This window comes from Hibiscus syriacus, unplaced genomic scaffold (genome assembly GCF_006381635.1).
Source record: "Hibiscus syriacus cultivar Baekdansim isolate YM2019G1 unplaced genomic scaffold, ASM638163v2 tig00117056_pilon, whole genome shotgun sequence".
In the NCBI taxonomy this organism is placed as follows: domain Eukaryota; kingdom Viridiplantae; phylum Streptophyta; class Magnoliopsida; order Malvales; family Malvaceae; genus Hibiscus; species Hibiscus syriacus.
Genome location: NW_024063539.1, coordinates 543,354 through 555,774, shown reverse-complemented (window position 1 = coordinate 555,774; position 12,421 = coordinate 543,354). Strand labels below are relative to the sequence as shown.

The 12,421-nt window shown below is 32.1% G+C and overlaps 1 protein-coding gene across 1 annotated transcript; it reads left to right on the top strand.

Moving 5' to 3' along the window:
- Positions 1-1,834: 1,834 nt before the first annotated feature.
- On the top strand, positions 1,835-9,726 carry LOC120197829 (endoplasmic reticulum metallopeptidase 1-like). The gene is made up of 21 exons (XM_039199228.1): positions 1,835-2,254; positions 2,416-2,501; positions 2,676-2,777; positions 3,630-3,736; positions 3,827-3,927; positions 4,291-4,378; positions 4,552-4,640; positions 4,871-5,010; positions 5,104-5,266; positions 5,375-5,510; positions 5,655-5,751; positions 5,857-5,986; positions 6,337-6,396; positions 6,491-6,606; positions 7,157-7,281; positions 7,435-7,659; positions 7,856-8,016; positions 8,597-8,763; positions 8,847-8,929; positions 9,030-9,115; positions 9,405-9,726. Exons 1-21 carry the CDS (start codon positions 2,042-2,044, stop codon positions 9,546-9,548), a joined length of 2,619 nt encoding a protein of 872 aa, XP_039055159.1. The 5' UTR covers positions 1,835-2,041; the 3' UTR covers positions 9,549-9,726.
- The last annotated feature ends 2,695 nt before the right edge of the window (positions 9,727-12,421 follow it).

Sequence of the window (12,421 nt, the reverse complement as noted above, 5' to 3'; positions counted from 1 at the left end):
TAACATATTATTAGTGGATGGAAGTTAAACATATCTAAAATACGTAAAATTAAATATACATAAAAAAAATGTCTTTTTACTCTCACAATAAAATGTTAGGAGCCAAAATATATTAAAAAAAAAGTCAAAATAATTATTTAATCAAACATCAAATATATTTTTTACCATTACGCCTTTTCATTTTAGGCATACTATGACTACCATATTTCATCATGTATAGCGTCAGTTAATCGTGCTTCACACAATCACGTATCATTGATATATCACAATGTACTTAATTTCAAAATAATAAGGATTTATTATATATTTAATTTAAAAAATTAGAGGGGTAATTTCATCTAAGTTTAAATGGTAAGGACTTAAAATACTATCAGACTACAAATTTTAGGAAAAAACAAGAACTCCTCCCACTCTTTATATACATCCGTCCATGATGCTATCATTGCATATAACTTCTAGGAATCATCACACACTTGATCCATTATTTCTTACTAGTACAATCATGATTGTAGATCATTTTTAGATGTTATATCCTATTATTAATCATAGTTTAATAAATGATTTTATATCATGGATCTTTTATGTATGGTCATCAATGTATATAATTCTTTTACCACAATAAATATTATTAGCTATTTTCATTTAACAGGACATCACATTGGACGAGAGAATTATTTAATTCATTTAACAGGATATCACGATACACAAAAGAATTTATTTAATTCATGTGTATTCATTATTCAATCTCTTTTATCATATTTGAATAAATCAAATTCCTTACCGACCAGAAAAACTAGATTGTTTAGTTATTCGGAGGTTTGGTTTTCCCTCTTAAATATTGATAATTCTAATACCTTTTCCCTTATGTTATAGGTAGAGTTCAGGGATGTATACATGATTTTAAACTCTACATGATTTTATGTTAGGGAATGAATTTATAAAATTTTAAGAGACAATGAGGATGTATACATGATTTTAAACTCTACATGATTTTATGTTAGAGAATAAATTTATAAAATTTTAAGAGACAACGAACTTATAAATTTTAACCTACTCCCCCTTAGTCCACTCCTATTAGAGACTATGGAGGTCTCAAATGGAGAAGAAGGGATCCATTATACCTTGAAGTTGGGATTTTGTAAGGAGGATGAGGGGTAGTAAATTACATTTTTATCCTCAAATTATGTCGCTACAAAAGGTAGGATGGCTTAAAAATTGGAGTGATGTATTGATGCGGATCACATTCTCATATAATTATTATATTATAATATGTAACTAAACTCAATTACGCAATTTGAGTTTAATATTAATAGTAAATAGATAATATAATTGGGGAGAAGTTCAAGTAGAATTCAAACTCGTAGTTTCCGCAGACAGAACACCGGTCACAACTCAACTTTCATGGGCAAATTGATGGAAATAAAAATGGTAAACTTATATTTAGTCACTCAACTATTCTTATAGTTTCATTTTAATCTTTTAATTATTAATTTTAAAATAATATCTAACTTTACGTTTGGTTATCCACCACTAAAAAACTAACATAACTACTGATGTAACATTTTTTACTCTTTTAATGAAGATGTAATATTATCATAGGATAACACATTGTTCACTCAAACACGTCATTATAAAATAAAGCTAGATGATTAAAACAAAATTACAGGTACTTTTAAGTGATTAAATACGTAGTTTATCCAAATAAAAATAAAATCTTGGGAGAAACAAACGAAACTGAAGTCAACAACGTTTCACGGGAGGGAATTCAACAAACTTTTATTCCCATTTTTGTAAATGGATCTCCAAACTCTGCTGTGCTGACAAAATACAAACAAAAGCACACCCTGCAAACTTCCTTCTCCAACTCTTTCACTTCACCTTCGTACATTTTTATACAGCCTTTTTTTTGGGGTATCTGGGAAAACTTTTCAATCTCCAAACTTCGACTTTTCTTCCCTCTTTCTGTGTTTTCTTTTCGGTAAGGAGGCGAAGATACAAGTACTGTGAAATCGAGCTTTGGATATATTTTTTTTGTTGTGTAATGGCGTTAAGATTCGATGTCGGAGATGTTTTGGGATTCAAATTCTTATTTTCATTGGCGGTCATGTATGGTCTCATGTCGATCCTTGTTCACTCCGTGATTTACACCAAGTTCATCACACCGTTGGGTATCGACGCGCCTCTCGATCGCTTCTCCGAAGCCAGAGCTATCGAGCATGTTCGAGTCTTAGCACATGAAATCGATGGTCGACAAGTGCGTCAACATATCTTTTTTTAAGCTACTATTAATTGGTCGATGGTTACTTAGACTGAAGGTGACTCTTGGGAGAGTTGAAACGAAAAAAAAATACAAATTTATTAGTGTAATAGAATAAGAATTTATATTTATAAGTCTGGGTTTTCTTTATTCAACAGGAAGGGCGTCAGGGTTTGAGAGAAGCGGCTGAGTATATCAAGGCACAGTTGGAAAGGTTGAAGGAGAGAGCTGGATCAAATTTCAGGTTTTTATACACTTGTTTTAAAGCTGAATTGTATAATTTTAAAATTGGGTTTTTGTTTTTTTAATATTGTTTAAATTTTCTGGCTTAAACTTCTTTTAAGTTAATAGTTTGCAGTTCTTCATTAATTTGTTTAAAGTTTCTGGTTTGACTTGACTCAAGTTCATGAATTTGCAGGATTGAGATTGAAGAGAACGTTGTTGCTGGGTCATTCAATATGATGTTTTTAGGCCACAGTATATCGTTTGGTTACAGAAATCATACCAATATATTGATGAGGTAAATCTCTGAAACTGAATAGGGTTCTTCAGAGGATTTATATTGCAGCTCTATGTCAATCTTTCACGAGAATGATTAGGAAATTTCCTTACCTTCCTTTTGCTTGCATCAATTATCACTGAAGGCATCCATCGCACCAAAGTAGGGGCTACTCTTACTGATGGGATCCACTTAAATTAACATCAGCCAGTGATTAATGAAAGAAATAATAGTTGGGAAAATCCATATCATCTTTCTGGTGATAATGCTTCTTTCATACATCATGACTGAGCCATAGTTGCAGTTGCTTTGATTCTTTATTTTTTTTGAAGTACCCATGTCCTACACTTGTTTCTGTATACGAGTATGGGGATAATGACCTTAGGACCCTCCTAAAATATGGAAAATCAGAAATCAAAACATGCACATGTTACATACAATCATACATACGTAACATACCCGTATCAACACTCTCCCTAAACTAACATAGGTTGCATGTGCATCTTCCATATCATTTAGGGTGTCAAAGTAGTGTGTGAAACTTTGTTTTTTAAGCTTGATCATGGATAGAAAAAAGATTGAACACCATATTGGAAAGTTTTAATGTGCTTGCCTCATGAAAAATGAGGGGAGTTATTGATAGCGTTGTTTAAGGAATTCTACAACTGGTGAGTAGATAGTGTCGCATCTCTTATCATGGAATCAATGTTGAATGATTCATCAGGCTTTAGGTTCCCAAATTTTTGTTTGTCTTATGCTTTAAGAGGCAATAACCATCTTGCATCTTTTCTGTTGAACATAGTGAAGCAGTCTATTTTAGTATGCACCTTTTCTGGCAAATAACATTATCTTCTTTATTTTATATAATGACAGGATATCCTCAATAAATTCACAAGAAACAGATCCATCAGTTTTAATGAATGCTCATTTTGATAGTCCACTTGGTTCCCCTGGTGCAGGTGATTGTGGTTCATGTGTTGGTAAGTGCATTGAATATTTTTAGCTTGATTGGTGAAATTATACTGGCTTTTTTATTGAAGATATCTCCCTGACGCTTTGTATTATTGCAGCGTCATTGTTGGAAATTGCAAGACTAACCATAGACTCTGGTTGGGTTCCACCGCGGCCTATAATTTTACTATTCAATGGTGCAGAAGAAGTTTTCTTGTTGGTAAGAAATATATTAATGCTTTGTCTTAAAGTAGTCTGTCCTTTCAATTGAGATTTCTGTAGCTTGTTCTTTTTAAAAGATAGATCATGAAACTTGAAGAAACAATGTCTCGATTCTTATTTTGGGACTTATCAAAGAAGCAACTTAGTTCATTCTTTTGGAAGAATGGGAAATGGTGTATGGAACTTCAAACTCTCTCAATAAGAAGGATCGTAAGAAGTCATGTCACGGAGAAAAGGAAAATGTGAACCAAACTGAATATCAAACCACAAGCTGAGATTATTTTGTTAATTTTTCCTGAAGATCCAAATCTTGTTGAATATCCTACATATGGACATAAAATTGTTGCTTCCGATATTTTAGGCTGCAAACGGTTTTGTGAGGACTCATAAATGGCGTGATTCCATAGGAGCTTTTATAAATGTGGAAGCATCTGGATCGGGAGGCATTGGTAGGATATAAATCAATGCTTATGTATTTTCTTTCCCTGGTTTATGAGAACATTATTTTTAGTTTCCGAGAATGACCTTGATTATGATAAATGTTGAAAAATTCTGTATACGGACGTCTGTGAAGTTCCATTTTGATTTTCATGCCTAAGTTACTTGTTTGTTGACACTACAGATCTAGTCTGCCAATCTGGACCTGGTTCTTGGCCTTCTTCCATCTATGCTCAGTCAGCTATTTATCCCATGGCACATAGTGCAGCCCAGGTTTTACTTTATCCTTTTCCAGTTTTTATCTATGCTCTAACGAGCATTTATGTTCTTGGAGTACTACTATTAAAGTATTCATTTTATTTATAGTTCCAACATGTTTCCTTGTGAAGGTTATCACACTGTAATTTATTCTTGCTGACCCTGAAATTTGTGTACTCAGTTTCTGCTCTGCTAATTTTGATGGTGTAACTAAGCCAATTACAAATTATTCATTATTCTTGCAGGATGTTTTCCCTGTTATTCCTGGAGATACGGATTACAGGATGTTTTCTGAAGATTATGGCAGTATTCCTGGTCTGGATATTATTTTTCTTTTTGGTGGTTATTATTACCATACTAGCTACGATACAGTGGACAGACTAATGTATGTAATACATCTGCTCCTGTGGTTCAGAATTCATTTATTGGAAATTTATATATTTTGGTATTAAGCACTTGCCTTCCTCTTCCAATGCAGACCAGGTAGCATGCAAGCTCGCGGAGACAATTTGTATAGCACGGTCAAGGCCTTCACAGAGTCTCCTAAGCTTAAAAATGCTCATGAAAGAGAGTCCCTTGGTGTCAGTGATGAATACGACCATGGACGAGCTGTTTTCTTTGATTACTTAACTTGGTTCATGGTAAGTTTTGTGTTTGTATATTATGCATTGAGAAGTTTTTATTCATGGATAATGATTGCCTATCATCAATGATGTATATATCAATTTTTTTTATTATGAGTGTTTCAGATATTCTACTCAAGAAGGATAGCTATGGTACTTCATAGCATTCCCATCATCATCTTTCTCATAATGCCTTTCTTTTCACGTCTTCTGAATTCTGGGTTGTGGGGTTGTTTTGCAACCTTCTATGATTTTGTGAAAGGTAAATGACCACAATCTTTCATCCATTTTGTAATTAATTAATAATTTCCTTTAACAAGTTTTTCTTCTCAGTACTTATCATATTGTAGTTCTCTTCAAGTTGTATTGGACTTACATAAAATTTTAGCATTTGCTGATTTTGCAGGAATGATCCTCCATACTACCGGAATGATGCTGGCTATAATTTTCCCAGTTATATTTTCTTTCCTGAGATTGCTAGTTTCTAGTTATGGAATGAACTGGTTGGTTGTACATCTTAAGCTAGAAGATCGTGACTATTTTCTCATAGTTGTGAATGAATGATCAAATGTTCAAAATATTAGTTGATGTGCTGAAATTGCATGCAGGTTTGCAAATCCTTTCTTGGCTTTCATGATGTTCATTCCCGCTTCACTTGTTGGTCTATTAATTCCAAGGACGATTTTTCTTGGTTTTCCCCTCTCCCAAAATGCTTCAGCTCTCAAGATGTCAAAAGAGGTAAAACTTTGTAGATTCAATTTTCTTTAATAAATTGACTGAGATCTTGCTTATTGCATGTTCTTCTTTTACAAAACTCGTTCCTGTGTGATTTTGATATGTATAAATTATATAATATCTAGCTCAGATCAACATTCAAGTTATTGCAAACATGAATATCACATAAAAGCTGAAATACTGAACATATAATCCAGTGGATCTGGAAGACTTGCTGATACACTGAATCTTGCCAACCTATGTATAAATTATATAATATCCGGCTCAGATATGATGCATGCAACGGTTTTAGTTTTTTCGAGTAAAATTGTTTGTGGTTACTGAAGAAGTATGTGACTAAATGAATCTTACAGGCACTATCTGAGGAGGCAAGATTCTGGGGAGCATTTGGATTTTATGCTTCATTAACTTTGGTATTTGACATGATCATTTTCATTCACTAGTTTATATCATGGGTTTTTATTGCATTGATTTTCTCAAATTATATAAACAACCTTGTAATGGCAGGCTTATCTTGTAGCTGGGTTAAGTGGGGGTTTCTTGAGCTTTTTCACATCTGCGTCTATGCTTCTTGCATGGATTTTTTACCTATCAATCAAGTTTCATGGTCATCACTCAGTCAGGTATCATTTACATTGAATTTGCAAATTGAATATTCTCTTCATAAACTATGAGCATATGGTTGTTTTTTATTTGTTACCGAGCATTTATTCACCGGAGTCTTGCAAACCCCTCTTTCTCTCTTTTCTCCATTTCTGACAAATGATAAAACTTCATACTTCTCGTAACTACTTGTCCTTTTCGAGTGTCTTTCTCTTTGTACCATTTTTTTTGAAAGGGTTTTTAACAATGATAGAAAACAATAAATCTATTTTGCTTCGATATTATGGAATTTTTTTACCTCAAGATTGGTCGATTGAACTTTTGGCCCAATGGCTTTCATTGATGATATAACAGAAAGTTTTGTTTATGATTCCATTTCTTTGAGCTTCAGATTTGTCGGTTTAACATGGTTTATTTTGATTCCTGAAAGTTCATCTCATGTTCGGAATTAAATTGCGTCTTTCATTGGCATACTTATTTCTTCAGTCGTAAATTTTTATGTCAAACTATAGAACAGTATTAGTACAGTGGTACATGCTGCATATAGATTGATAAAATTGTTTCTTGCAGGTCTACGGTTTTTTATGTGATACCTCTAATTCCATGCCTTACATACTCTGTTTATTTTGGTGGGTTTCTTGTTCAATTTTTTATCGAGAAAATGGGTATGATGGGCTCTCTTCCACCGCCTTATGGTTAGTTTTTCTCTACTTCTATACTTCAAACCTAATTTTGATTCATAAAATTCGTATAGATCTGGCGCTAACTCTTCATTTTCTTGAGGTAATCATGTTCAATACATATCCAGATATGGGTTTGGAGATATGACTAATGTGTTTTACCTGCAGGGAATTACATTCCTGATATCGTGGTAGCAACAACAGTTGGTGTTGTTACCAGTTGGTGTGTGGGCCCCCTCATACCTATTTGTGGCAAATTGTTATCCAGGTCATCCATCTTGAAATTCTTACTACATCTTACTGTGGTTGCTTTGGCTTTGTCGTCGCGGTTCTTTCCCTATAGTACAGATGCACCTAAGAGAGTCGTTCTCCAGCATACATTTCTGACTGCAGGTATTTAGAAGTCTCTAATTTATATTCAGAAGCCCTTTGAAATCCATGAGTTCCTTTATTTATACGAGCTTAATTCTTTTTATCAGTGATGTTCAGGACTAGAATTTCAGTTGATGTTTAGAATTGTAATATCTCCCATGTTGAAAAGTTTTGTTACTGTTATTTCTAAACATTGTTTGACTTCTGGGCTTGACAGATGCAAATCGGGTTGTTGATTCAAGTTACGACTTATCCGTGGTGGATTCCAACTCTTTGCTGTTTCTTTTTAAACATGCACCCAAAGTGGCAAAGGAGTTGCACATTGACCCCGATTTTTCTTTCGAAACTGCTAAAATATCTAACCAACAGACTTTTTTGGTATGTCATTTTTCGTTATCATGCCAATATTTTTAATAATTTCTCATAACCCACGATAATTTGTCAGTTAGGAAGAGAAAAAATGGCTTCCCTTTCTATACTCAGTTGCATGTGCATGCAATGGTTAGTTCCTTAGGTCCATCTGCGTTAACATAATTGCCTTTCTTCATCTCCCTTCCTTTGCTGCTTCCTTTCCGGGGCTTGTTTGTTGTGATATCATTTTCTTTCTCTGGTAAAACTTTCTGCGAGGAAAATTCCCTATATATCTGTTTATTTTCGACCTCAACCAAAAGATTGATACAAATTTTCTGACAAATTATCAAAAGGCTCTTTTGCTGAATGTCTGTCTATAACAATGTCGACTTTCGTTTCATAGAAGTATTCTTTATTTGGTTTTCATTCCATAATTTTATGCATCCCCCATATCGATCACTTGCACTCTTGAAGTATCTGTCCATACCAATCACATTTTCGGACATGGATACAGGGATATGATCTTCCAGGAATCACATAGACTGCGATTAACATACAGAACAAATCATCTGTGCATATGACGAATGAAAATTTTATTTCTTGGCAGACACTTTTTCCTGTCAACTTCATGTTTTCAAGAAGTTTGAAGTTCCCTGCAGCAAGCACTGATGGGGTTTTGAAGCAATATACACAATTCCCTCATTTGTATGCTAATAAGCCACAATCGACATCTAGCGATGGCTCTCGGAGAGTGCATTTGGAACTTTCATTTGGGTGAGTCAAGACTTTCAGATTCTGCGGACTGTCCTCAGTTTTAACATAATGCGGATTCTTTTTTAACATTTTCATCTTTGCAGTTCCTTAAAGGAGGTTTGGGTTGCTGTTCTTAACATTACTGGTCCTTTATCCAATTGGTCATTTGCTGACAATAAGCTACCAGGTTAGAAAACTCTTTTTTTTTGTTCTTCCTTTTTCTCTTTTACTATTGCATTGAAGTTTAATCCTGTTTTTGTGGTTCATTCTACCGATAAATTTTGCAGCCCCAGAAATCGCCGAAGGCGGTCCACCATCGTACATATGTAGACTTACTGGAGCGAGTAATGAAAAATGGAACTTCTGGTTAGAGGTACAATTCTATGTTATCAGTTACTGCATTGAAGTTTATCCTCCCCACAAGCAACTAAAACAAACTTGGCTTAGAATATGAAAATGAAAATCCTAAACTATTTCACTTCAAGTAAAGCACTTTTCAATGTTGTAAGAACCGATTATCTAGTTCTATCGGTTGAATCGGAAACTGGAGGTTTGATCGATTCAACTACCTGTCCAGTTTTTATGCCTTGTTTTATCCGAGGAACTCCGGTTTCTCTACATGTAAATGTTCCATGCCAAACTTGTTTAACGTCGATTTTCAGGCCAGCAACTTCGGAGATTTAAGGGTGGATTTGGCAGTGCTTGACCAAGTTTTGGTAGATGAAGCAAAGAAGTTGAAAGCGCTTTTCCCACCTTGGGCAGATGTTACTGCTTTTTCTAGTTTCATGTCTACCTATGTCTTTTAGTTATTTATACTCAATATGAACCCATTCTACGTTATACGAGGACACGTGTCGGATACGGGTTTATTTTTTTTTAAGTTTATATATAATTTTTTCTCTACCTTTTTTCCTTTCATTTTCATTGTAATTTGTGAAGTTTATAATGTAATGATAAGTTATCTCGGAAAAATGATTATGGTTATATTTGTAAGCTTGAATTCCTTGTTAAATAGTTATCCATTTACTTATCTCTCAAGCTTTGTTCGGTAAGCCCGACGCACGTAAACCCAAGCTTACCTTATTAAAAGGGTAACCGGCCTTGGACATGAATGTACCCTAATAAAAAAAATTAATACAAATTTTCACGGATAATATCACAAATGATGCTTGTACTTTAACCGAGTTTTCAATATGGTACCTTTAAATTTAAAATAACGATTTTTGTATTTAAAGTATTATTTCATCTGTTATTATAGTACCTATAATTACCGCTGTTAACATGTGATACTCTTTCCCCCCCCCCTTTTTTTTTACTAATTTGGAATTTATATTTCCAAACATTGCATATTTGGTATCGATCAAGTACCAAATGTGTAATGTCTAGGTACTGAATTGGTAAAAAATACAAGTATAACATTTGTAAAAGTGACAAATTTATATATCAAATTGATTAAAAAAAATACATGATGTATATGCACAATACATTCCGAGTGTTCTTTTATGCATTAAATTAGTTTTTCAATGTTTGATTTATTTTATCACGATTAACATCATGAGTTTGACTTCTTTTGGATATCACAAATAAGAGACATAAGAAACTCATTGATTTATATTGTTCATATTTCGCTTACATGATATGTAAATTTAGATCATACAATGTATACTTCATGAGATATATCCTCTATTGTATGATTCAGTTATAATAATTAAAGTATATAATAAGGTCATCTCAAATACTTTTGGGTCCCGAGTAAAAATTCAAGAATAGACTCGTATAGAACGAAAACATATTCTATTACTTTGAATAATTAATTTAATATTTCACGAATAAATCATAGAAGCGTGATTAAATTTTGTCAAACACATTAGATAACCGCTAACTTACAAGATTATCCAAAATCTCAATTTCGATTGACACCAATGTTATTCTATTGGGCTTTTCTTATGATATAGAACTACATAAATAAAATAGAAAATTAATAATTTTATGGGATTAAAAGATGCCTGATAAGATATCGAGACGATGAAACTATAAAGAAAAAGGGTGAAGATTATGAGCTAGAGCTATCTCTTAGGTACATGCGGTAGAATAGCAAGTCATTACAGTTGAAATAAAAAAATATGAATAAATTAATCAAGACATAGTTAATTCTAAAAAAATGATAAAATATCTTTATCTTATTTTTCTTATATAATATATTTAAAATTTACACGGACCTTCATTAGACACGAAACAAGTATTATTTTTAAATAATTCAAAAATATATTTTATAAATTGTATTATTTCTTCAGGTTATCAATTTTGTAAAATAATTTCTAGACTAAACAATTTCCATGATTACCGCAACGGAAAATGAGGGACAATTTAGATTGAATTTTTGATTAAATACGGACTGAAATAGAGCGTGAATGACTCTCACCATGTACTTAGAGACGGGACAATGGAGGAATTTTGTACAGCACGTGGCGTGAATTGCTCGTCTGATTGGATATATCTCCCTGACAATAATGACAGGAAGTTTGTTGTTTAGGTACAAGATCTCAACTATCACCTTTGTTCTATTTTAGACATTCAAATATTTTTCTCTCAAAAACATATCCAATATTATATATAAATTTCGTTTTGATCACTCATCTTTATAAAATTAATAAAATATTGATGTGAAATTTTTAAATGTTTTTCTAATGATGATATGAAATTAGCTTATAGTGACATGTCAATATCACTATTATTTTTTTAACGATTGATGACCAAAATAAAACTAAAACTAAACGTTATATATGATTTAAAAAAATAGTTGAATAATCAAAACAAAATAATTGTGATAGTTGAAATATTAAACATATAGTCAGTTGTTTTCGTCGTTAATTGGGAAGCAGTGAAAAATAAGGTTTATATGGTAAATAAGTATTTAAAATATATAAAAAAATTAGTTGGTCTAATAGAATAAAACACTAGATATTTTAAGTAAAAACAAGTAGTTCGAATCCTACATTTATAAATGGAGTAAATTGAATTAGGGGTCGCTCTTACGACCTTACCTTTGTGGTACCTAATATGAATGAGTATTTTACTCAAAATACATATTTAAAATATTTTATGATCAAAATTAATATTTAAAGTATGTAATATTTTTCATCTAATTTAAAAAAAATTGATACAAAACATTAATTAAAGAATATTATAGATATTTAAATGAGAAAGATAATATATTTTGATTATCCATTTTAATCAAAAAATTATTGCAGCATTTATTTTATCCACACTGATAATTTAGTTATTTATTCTAATAAAAAATAAATTAAATATATAAATAAAAATATTATTTACTTTGAATAATTTTTCGTGACATAAACAAAAAAATATAAATAAGAATTTCTTAATTGTTCAGAATTAACTGATCAATAAAAATATCAATTGATCTGTCAGAATGAATGGTTTAAAAATACACACGTGGATGGCTTGGTTGACATTCCCGCCAACCCGTGCCTCCCAAAATGGTTTTGCTTTCTAAATAATAATTTAATTTATATTTACACATGTTTATACTAAACTATGATTTTCGTTCTCTCATTGTTTCATCATTTAAATTTAATATATTTGTTTTTAAGCTTATTATTATTAATTTATAAAGTTATTTATATAATTAATACTATTTAGGAACACGTTGATCTAT

What these genes read in the sequence shown, in the direction of transcription:
- LOC120197829 (XM_039199228.1), top strand. Translation starts at nt 2,042, where the DNA reads ATGGCGTTAAGATTCGATGTCGGAGATGTTTTGGGATTCAAATTCTTA. An exon ending in AGAGCTGGATCAAATTTCAG is followed by an intron (nt 2,502 to 2,675) that starts GTTTTTATACAC and finishes ATGAATTTGCAG; the next exon opens with GATTGAGATTGAAGAGAACG. An exon ending in CATTTGGAACTTTCATTTGG is followed by an intron (nt 8,764 to 8,846) that starts GTGAGTCAAGAC and finishes TCATCTTTGCAG; the next exon opens with TTCCTTAAAGGAGGTTTGGG.